At 41.3% G+C, this 9,694-nt stretch overlaps 1 protein-coding gene across 1 annotated transcript; it reads right to left on the bottom strand.

Moving 5' to 3' along the window:
- Positions 1–3,371: 3,371 nt before the first annotated feature.
- On the bottom strand, positions 3,372–6,963 carry si:dkey-32m20.1 (transmembrane protein 236). The gene is made up of 4 exons (XM_034613611.1): positions 6,704–6,963; positions 6,020–6,092; positions 5,130–5,253; positions 3,372–4,187 (listed from the first exon to the last, which is right to left on the bottom strand). Exons 1-4 carry the CDS (start codon positions 6,955–6,957, stop codon positions 3,547–3,549), a joined length of 1,092 nt encoding a protein of 363 aa, XP_034469502.1. The 5' UTR covers positions 6,958–6,963; the 3' UTR covers positions 3,372–3,546.
- Between the last annotated feature and the right edge of the window lie 2,731 nt (positions 6,964–9,694).

Genomic DNA, 9,694 nt, shown 5'->3' with positions numbered 1-9,694 from the left:
TGTGTGTGTGAGTGTGTGTGAGTGTGTGTGTGTGTGCAGGCTGCAGCTGAAGCTCACCACTCTCCCTCTCTCCCTCTCTCTCTCTCTCTCTCTCTCTCTCTCTCTCTCTGTTGCCATGCTAGAGCAGGTAACATTCGGCTATAGCGCAGGAGACACACAGCCTGAATTCAAATGCGCCTCCAGCTTCTCAGATTTACAAAGCCTCCACCCCTCCTTAACAGTAACAACCCCCCCGCCACCACCACCCTCACCCCTGTCATCTTTCTATCTGTATCCTCTGTTTCTCTCATTCTAGCTCATTCTCCTCGTCTCTCTCTCCACTGTGGCTGCTTCGTCCCTCCGCTGTTGCTTCCTTTTGTGTCCTTTCTCCTCTCTGCTGTCGCGCTCTCCCTCGTTTTTCACGTTACCTGGAGAGTGGGCTGAGGAGGCAGCCTGCTTTTGTTTAAACACTGCAACAAAAAAGATCTTTTAAAAGTCTGAGAAAATCTCACTTTTATTTCAACACGTATCTGACATTTATCGATTAGTTTGTAAAAGTTACTACAGAGGAGTTATTTTCATCTTTTCAGGTAAAGCTTAAGACTGTACAGTCATGCTACAGCAGCTACATGAGGGTCAATGCTATGAAGCTTGAGTCTTTTATGTTAATGTGCGTTTGATAAAAGCACAAAACACAAAGTACAGCTGAGCATCAAGTGGACGTCTTTAACCTCAACATTTTGATCTTCTGGTCGCACTACAGTTGGTAAAAAAGTTATGGGATCACCAAGGATTCACCATCTGGGAACCATGAATCGTGGGTTCCGCTGAAAACATTAAAGAAATTCAGGCGATCATCCTCTGAGGACCATGAATGTCTGTACAAAATGTTATGAGATATTTCACTGGACCGGTATGAGTCATCCTCTGGGGACCGTGAGTGTCAGCACAAAACTTTACCATCTTTATTCTCATTATTTGTTATCCCTCGATCAACATCATTAGCATCATTAGTAACTTTCATCTGTAGACGAATCAATGACAAAAATTATGAAAAATAAAAACACATCACTGAAAACGAAATATATCCATCCATCCATTATCTATAGTGTTATACTTTTAAAGGTCATTGACGATCGTCACACCTACTGTTCCTCTCGAGTCTCTAATTAACCTCCCTCCAGTCTGCATGTCTTTGGACAGTGGGAGGAAGATGGAGAGTAAACCCACACAGACATGGGGGAGAACTGAAGGTCAAACTAAACCTTAAAACACCCTAATGAGCACAACACAAGAATGAAGAGAGACAGAGATGCAGAAATGCAACTGAGGATGGAATGATTAACAATATTGATTTTTGTGTTGAAGACTAATTACAAAGTTGACGGTGTTGTGGTGGGGAACGTGATTATGCTTTCGTCCACGTTAGTTTATTTCTTTGTCTGTTCGGTAGCAGGATTATGCAAAAATGACTCGGGTTACAACATCCACAGAAAGTATTATTATGTAGTATTGGTCAGGGAAGAATTTTGGTGCGGATCTGGTTTAGGGGGCATTTTCTTTTTTACATTTTTGTTGATTTCTCAGAGAATTCAATTTATCCAATTTAAAGATCTAGTGAATTTAAATGTGGTTTCATAGGGGGGCTTTTGAGGTTTGGCGGAGGTATTTCCGTAGTGTACAAGCTGAATAAGAGGATAAAAGTGGATAAATTAATGCAACGCTTTTGTGAGTGTGACAGGTTTATTTGACTACATGACAAAAGGCCTGTGCCACTTTTTATAGCTGAACATGGACCTTACCGAGTCAGATAAGGAAGATTGAATAGAGGCTGTTGCTTCTTCACTTGATCATTCAGGTTGTTCACTCTGTGTCACGAGAATAAAAAAAGAGTGCTCTGCAGACAGTGAACATGACGAGCTGCAAAATGGCCACAATATACCCTGGCTGTGCTAATGCTTTGTTGCAGATTATAGTATGAATCATTAAGGAGGAGACTGATCATGGCTGTGGGGAAATTAAGGAGAGTTAATTTTAGTTCACATACTGGTACATGAAAACAGCTCTGGTTCCTCTCTGTGAATTACAGCTATCGTCTGGTGCCCTGTCGCTCGACGTGTTTATCATTAACAACGTCTTTAACAAATCCTCCTCTCTCGCACCGTGCTGAATGCATTACCACATTAAGAAGGATATAAATTTCTGTTTGACGTTTGCTGCTATTTTTCGAATTCACCCATTTTTTTCCTGGAGAGACAGGAGTCGTCGGTTTGGCAATTCCGTTAAACCGTTTGTCCTGCAGCCCCGGCTCATCCGTCAGACAGACAAAGACCAAATGCTCCATAGGGTATAATTCTGTCAGACTTGTCCTGCATGGTGGAGGTCTGCCAATTACACTGCACACCAGTATCTGTCTGTGGTGTCACTGTTGATACACTCACACACACACATATATATGCCAAGGTTACAACCCAGTGAGTTACACGGCCACGAAAAACTCATAAACCAACACGTTGCCTGCGCCACAGGCTGAAGACGAGGGTGAGATGCTAATTTTGCGACCGCCAAGGACGAGGCAAGGAAGTAAAAGCTGCACGGCAGAGAGAATCTGTTTATCTCCTGGATCTGTGATAGAAGGCAAACACAGGCTGAAGGAACTGTATCTGAAATCACGAGAGGAAAAACAGACACTTTGTTCTGTAACGCAGATGAGAAGAGGAGCCGGTGTGATTCATCAGGTTGGCGTCATTACCATAAACAACGTCAGAGGTCTGGTGTGAGCCCTCCTCTCTCCTGTTGGGGCTTACGAATGTGAACGTAATGGAAAAAACACCATTAATGATCACTTGACCTCTTCGAGGGAAAGGTCACAGCAAATGTCCTCTGAAGGGAGATTTCTGCCCAGATAAGAAGATGCAGCTCATCCTGTGTCACTGAATGAAAGAAAGTATGAAAATGATAATAATCCTACGCTGCTGTTTTGGCAGTCAGCAGATCTACCACTCAACCTCAAATCCCTAAATAGAGAAATATTTCTTTATTCCAGTTGATTCCCAGAGACTTGGAGAAGCAGTTTATATTTGTTGCATTAGTATTTGTTGCATTAGATCTGTTGTTAACGTTAAAATATTGATTTGTGGCGCTGTAATCAATTTAATTTAAAACAAATTTACACCAGAATTAAAATAAGACTTTTTTATTCAATAATGTTTTGTTTACAAATATTTGTTCCCCCCATCACTCTTTGTGGTATGTTAACAAATGTGATACAAATAAAAAAAACAATTAAAAACATAGCTGGAAAACATAAAATTAAGTATAAATAAATACATTTGGATTCCAATTGTATACTGTAACCTACACACTACAGAATCATCTTTACATTGGGATATTTGGATGCGTGGGCTCTCAGTTCATTAACAGACATTACCATTCAACACAGGCTGTTCCACATCATCCACCACCATGATTCCCTCAGTGCTGCTTCCAACACATAAATATACCAACTTTTCAAGCACCCGCAATCAAAGCAAATCTGTCATCGACAACAGAATGCGCCACTCCTCCTCAAAACATGCTCTGCCTCCTGAATATCCTCAGCCTGGTCAAGAATGTAAAGTAGATAAACGTCAAGCTCACCAGCACATTCTTCAGCGGGTACAACACAGGCGTCACATAACCAAACACAACAATCAGGACGACCCGGACGATGAAGAAAGGAAAGTCCTGCAGAGCCACTCCAGCAGAGGACAATAACGGGTTGTTAGGAGCGATGACCATGCGGAGAGTGGACAGGAAGCTAATAATATAGACAGGGAAGACCCAGGCTGAGTAGAAGATCGAGGGCTCTCCTGCTACTCTCATCATCTCCACAGTGTCCAACCAGAACAGGAAACTATCCACAAACACCTCCGACCTCCCATCCCTCCTCCACAGGAAGCCGAGGTTACCCGAGTAGGACCTGTGGCGTGAGGATGAGGAGTACAGGTAGGCAGTGCTGGGTGCTCGTGCGCTGGGAGTTGAGTGGGTGGGTGAGCCGGCAAAGTGCCGCCATCGGTCCGATGTGCTGCCGTTTTTGGCCCCTGGAGAGCCTGGGGTCAAACCGTTCTGGCCTTCATCAGGGGGCAGCTGGCTCGATACGGTGGGCACCTGCTCCAGGTGGGTGAGGACGGGGCCGTGGATGTCAAAGTCAGGATCCAGGCTGTCGGCTGCAAATGGCAAAATGCACACACAACTCCAGCTGTTATACTACACACACTGTCTATGATACGATGATGGTAAAAAGAAAAAAGTTCAGCCAATGTCATGATCATTGGTCGTATTCATCTGTTGACATTTTCCATCCAATGATTTTAATGAAAATCTTTCTGTGAATTCATCAGTCTGATGCCGACCTGATTAAATCGTCATGTGAATGATCCACATTTCTTTTCTCACTGTTATTCATTTTTATAAATTACCTCCTCTCAAAAGAGGTTATGTTTTCACCCTTGTCCATTTGTTGGTTGGTTTGTTGGTCAGCAGGATTACAAAAACACACTTTGTAGAAGGATGGGACATGAGGAAAGAAAAAACTCATTTAATTTTGTTATGGATCTGGACAAAGGGGCAGATCGAGGAATATTTTTTAAACATTGCGAAATGGGGTGTTTTTTTTACATTTCCCAGGGAATAATTCATGGAGCTTGATGAAAGACAATCTGGCGTACTTAGGGGTATCTATGCAAATTGGTTTGGATCGAAATAGAAATCTGAATCCAGTGACATTTATGGGGATTTGAAGTGAAAGAAAGTGGAAATAAAATTGGGGTTTCTGACCCCTGATTTCATGGGTTCTTTCCTGACACATACCACATCCTTCCACCAAGTTTCGTGGGAATCTGTTCCGTAGTTTTTGCGTAATCCTGCTAAATTACAGACCCCTAAATAATAAGTCCTTGGCAAAGATAACAACATTAGCTCTGGGTTGAAAATGGTTTGAGTTAAATAATCAACATGGGATCATCTATAGTAGATTGATAATCTTTCCAGTAGGAGGTGTGCCGAAAAGCATTCTGTGAAAAAGGCCTCTCTTTGCCAAGTCATTACAGAAAACGTGCAACATGAAGCTTTTCAGAATTCTTAATAATGCCAACAACCTCAAATCTTACATTGTCCAAGGAGCCTGCAGGGGCGAAGCCTCTCTGTGATATCCACACAGATGAGGGAGAAAAGCACCAAGGAAATGGGCAACTCTGCGAAATGGTCAAGTCTGTGTCCGCTGTCCACCTGCACCTACAGTTTGACGATAACAGAGAAAAATAAATATGAATTCAATAGTCGAAAGAACTGACCTGCCACTTAGAAATTATGAGGGATGAAGCAGGAAGAAACGAAATTGAAATTTTTTATTGCAACATTTGGCTCCAGCTCCTGCATTCGGGATTTTATGAACCTGTCCAATTTTACTATCCCATAATTACAAACATTAAGACGCTGCTGAACGGCCCCGATACAGGATGAAGAAATATTAAACATGTAAAGGTCTTTGAGGTCAGATGCTCTTATTCGTGTCTTTGCTTGTCTGAGCATAAAAAGGACATATTATTACTTGTGTGTCTTTTTAAGATTTAGGGGGGAATTTAAGTTAATGTAAAACCTGGTATGTTTACTATAGGTTACTGAATACCCCAGTCAGAGTACAGTCTTGTGACAGGCCACACATTCCCATTGGCTTTTTCTTTTAATGATGATGATGATGCCAAAGTCCTCCTCAGTACATGCAGAGCAAATCCTCTGAGGCTCAGCCAATAACTAAATCTCAAGGGACTAGGGAGTAAAACTGGTGACAGGCCTTTCCTTTCCTCCGTGGTGCACTGGGCCAAGTCGACCATCACTCACTGAGTCACTTTCGTGCTCTAAACACGTTCTCTGACACGCGGGGCCCATAAACACGAGTTGTGCCACAAATGGACTGTCAAGGGCCCCGTCCGAGCATGGCGGAGCAAAACGTCAACAGGTGCTGCTCAGAGACAAGGAAGATCGGTCACGATGACGTTACCTTGGAGCTGGCGATTAAAATAGCAAAGCACGGTAATGTGCACAGGATGAGATACGCCAGTGCCGTCGGTCTCCTGAAAAGACAACAGAGGTCGTTTTAGGCCACGTGTGAACGACGATCCTCTGAATATGATGAATAATTGTTGTTTAAAAGGTGGGCAGACAGTAAATCACAGTTATATTCAAGTATAATTTTGACAAATCTGAGTATATATTGTATGCTTCTTGATGGATTCCATTTTTACTCAGGTCATCTATCTGTCATCTGTAGTTACAAGTTATCTGCATAGTGTTTTCTAACATTAGTCACCACTACACAGTAAAACCACTGAACTGAGCTGAGCAGGGCTGCACATGTAGCCAATTGCTTTTACATTATTGCAAAACATTTACTTTATTACTATACTTAAGTACATAAAGTACTTTTCACTTTTTCCCACTAGATATATCAGGCAATATCTGTACTTTTTACTACACTATATTTATCTTCAAAAGCAAGTTCTTACTTATTTTGTTAAAGACGACCAGTTCATGTGGTACCTTAACTTTTACTTGGGCACAAATTTTGTTTTGTTGGGTTGTATTTGTTATTTGTTAACCGGTCTATGTTGTCTCAAATTAGTTGTACTAGATACATTATTTCACCTACATGTAAAACCTTATCCCACACATCTCATGCACTCACCACTGTGTGATCTCTGCGATGGAACCTTGCCGCTTCAGAATCACAAATTTGAGAGGGACCCACACCAGCAGGGTCACAGAGGTCACATAGGCCAGAGAGACCGCCACCACGAGCCAGTAGGCCGTCAGATCCCGTCCTTTCACGTCACGTATGAGGCTGGCAAACCTCTCCATTAGCACAAAGATCGGCACGACGAGGGCTGCAAACTGCAGCACCTCGTAGAGGAGCAGCTTGACCGTCTTCCCCGAGGTCATGGTCCCTGAACACCAGCTGCTGGTCTGGACTGGGAGCTGAAGACTTTGACAATCATCTCCCACAAGAGGAGCCAGTGGAGCCGTTGGACTCTGCACACTGACATTGCTTACACTGCACCGGGGGCTGTATTCTTTTATTGCTGAGGTAATGAGGTGGTCATGCTCACCTTTTTATGGGCTCACAAAGAAGAGCACTCCCATCCCATAATAACGAGGGAGACAATAACATCGAGTCTGATGCTGATCTGGACACATGGTCCATTTTAACAGCGTGATTTTTCAATCAGTAAAATTATATTAAAATAAAAATGATTATGTTAATATTAAATGTCCTGAGCTGGTGTTACGCTTGCATCAAAGTTCACAATCCCTCATGATTTTGAAAATATTCAGGAGCGGCAAATCAAAACTGCTTTTGCTCTTTAAAAATGTCTTCTATCGGGACTTGTTCACTCTCATGTACACTGATCTCCATCTAGTGGCAAAGCAAAGGACACATTTTAAACCTCCTGGACATTTGGTTTAAAATCAAACAGTGCCTCAGCCCATAATATGAACTGGTTCTAAACAAGGGCTTAACATCAAGGTTCATTCAGCAGTGACAGTTTGATTATTGATTATTAGATGGGCTGTACAGGACAGTTTTGATTATACATCATAAATTACGCACTAGGTTCGAAATATGTGATGTGCTCATACTAGTTATGTGACAAAAAGAATAATGAGGTGTTGATGTGGGAAATAAGACAAGATCAATAATTATCGCACTATAAATGGCATCAACAGCAATATAAGAGGTTTGTACACAGTATTTCGATAATGCTGCACAGTGCAAGTACAGTGAGGATGTAACACATGATTGATCCACCTCCGATTTGTTAAATGTTGGCCTTTTATCAAGTGTTTGTGATTCTCTGCTCGTACAGTTTAAAACCATAACCTTCACTGAGGAAATAACATCAGCCTTTCAAATTAAGAAACAAGACATTTATCCTGATCATCAATATCATGCATTACATAACAGGAAAAACTAACCCTTTCGATTTCTCTGTGAAGGTTAAGCTTTTTACTAACATCATAGTGTTTTATGTTAGTAATTCTATTCGTATTAAATGTTAAAGTGTCGATTTATTGTACATTATGTGGTAAAACAGGAAATTATATATCAAGAGGTATATACCGTATAGAATTAGTATGGATTTGGGACATAGCTTTAATATTCCAAACATTGATTACACATGAAAGTGGAAACGTGGATTTCATGTGAAATAATGTAAATTTCACGTAGGACCTCAGCGTACAATAAGCGTATAATAAGATGTGGATTGAAAAAAAAAAAAAATGCAGTGTTGAACATCACTAAATAAACACTGTATTTCACTTTATCTGTAAAAGTATCTCTAGAATCAAGAAAACAAGGCGATAAATTTCCTGTACATTTGGCCTGGTTTTATTGTGAATACCAATTTAATAAGTATGGTTAAAAGAATACATACAAACAGCAGGATACAAGTTTAGACAGAACCTTTACAATAATGTCGGTTTCAAACTTAAAAACAGGCAGCATTTCAATCCTGTACATTAATCGGGGGGGGGGCAGACCCTGCGGTGCAACATGTTACATTGGGCAGATGTGTGAGGACGAACTGGCTCCTGCTACCGTGGTCCCAGAACAGCAGCTACTTCGATATTGTCGAACTCTTAGATCCAACAGATTTAACACTAGTTCACTCGAGCATTGAAGGCAGCACAGAAAGGGGATTCTTTATCTTTGAATCAAATAAGTTAATGCAAAAAAAATCAAAAAAAAAAAACAAGGTCTGCAGAATAAAATGGCCTCTTGTTTGCAAAGTTCCAGGTACAAAGCATTCGAGCTGCGGGGTTTGTTTTAGATTCTTAAGGCGGCACAGGGATGACGAGAAGCAGCACATTTGAAACATAGGATCTCAAGAGTCGGCTCAACACATGACTTCATCTGGCAAATGGGACATCTGGTTAAACAGATTAAAAGCTGCTTCATTTAGCATCATTCGATATTATACAACATAAATAATTTCCCAGTCTCATCAGCCTTTTGCATTCCACTCATTTTTTTGTAAAAATCTCTTTTCCAATGACTTTTGACACTTAAAATCCACATAAATGAGCCGTTTATATAAAATGTATGAGAAGGAGACTTTGTACTTTTGATCCTTCCCTCAGAGTGGCACTGTCACCAATAGCTTATGGAGATTTTGGTTAAGAGAGCTTTACAAATCTTGAACATACTTGTCCAGGATCTTAAACCTTGTCACCTCCCCCAAGGAAGTTATATTCTTGTACCTGCCAATTGGTTTTGACAAGGATCTGAACAAGGGTCCATTGCAAGATTTGTCTTTTCTTTGACATAAGTTAAATCAATGCATGGATCTTTAGGGGAAAAAAAAGGAAGTGATATCGATGAGTGTGTCGGTGCAGCTTGATTGAATTTACAGGGACAGTTGGGCCTTGGCGGAGGTTTGCGCTCTCCTCTAGCTTCTGTTGAGCTTCAGATAGGGTGTGTTTTAGTGTGAGACAGTTCTAAGATATGACAGGTCTGAGATGGATGTGGAGGGGAGTGTTTTGATCAGTTTTCACATTACCATTCGACCCTACAGTACGACAAGCATGTATCAAACACAGAGAGAAGTGTCCATGTTCTCGTGTGAGCCATTTAAATATACAACTAAGTTCGGCAGAATATCACTTACTCCACCTT

Source organism: Hippoglossus hippoglossus, chromosome 17 (assembly GCF_009819705.1).
Source record: "Hippoglossus hippoglossus isolate fHipHip1 chromosome 17, fHipHip1.pri, whole genome shotgun sequence".
NCBI classification, from domain to species: Eukaryota; Metazoa; Chordata; class Actinopteri; order Pleuronectiformes; family Pleuronectidae; genus Hippoglossus; species Hippoglossus hippoglossus.
Note: the sequence above shows the minus strand (reverse complement) of the source record. Positions and strands in the feature narration are given on the sequence as shown.

Bases quoted from the DNA above. Each gene is read 5' to 3' on its own strand.
- si:dkey-32m20.1 (XM_034613611.1), bottom strand. From the start codon at position 6,957: ATGACCTCGGGGAAGACGGTCAAGCTGCTCCTCTACGAGGTGCTGCAG. The intron at 6,093-6,703 runs GTGAGTGCATGA...TTGTCTTTTCAG, and splicing joins ATCGCAGAGATCACACAGTG to GAGACCGACGGCACTGGCGT. The intron at 4,188-5,129 runs GTAAGATTTGAG...TGCCATTTGCAG, and splicing joins CTGCAGGCTCCTTGGACAAT to CCGACAGCCTGGATCCTGAC.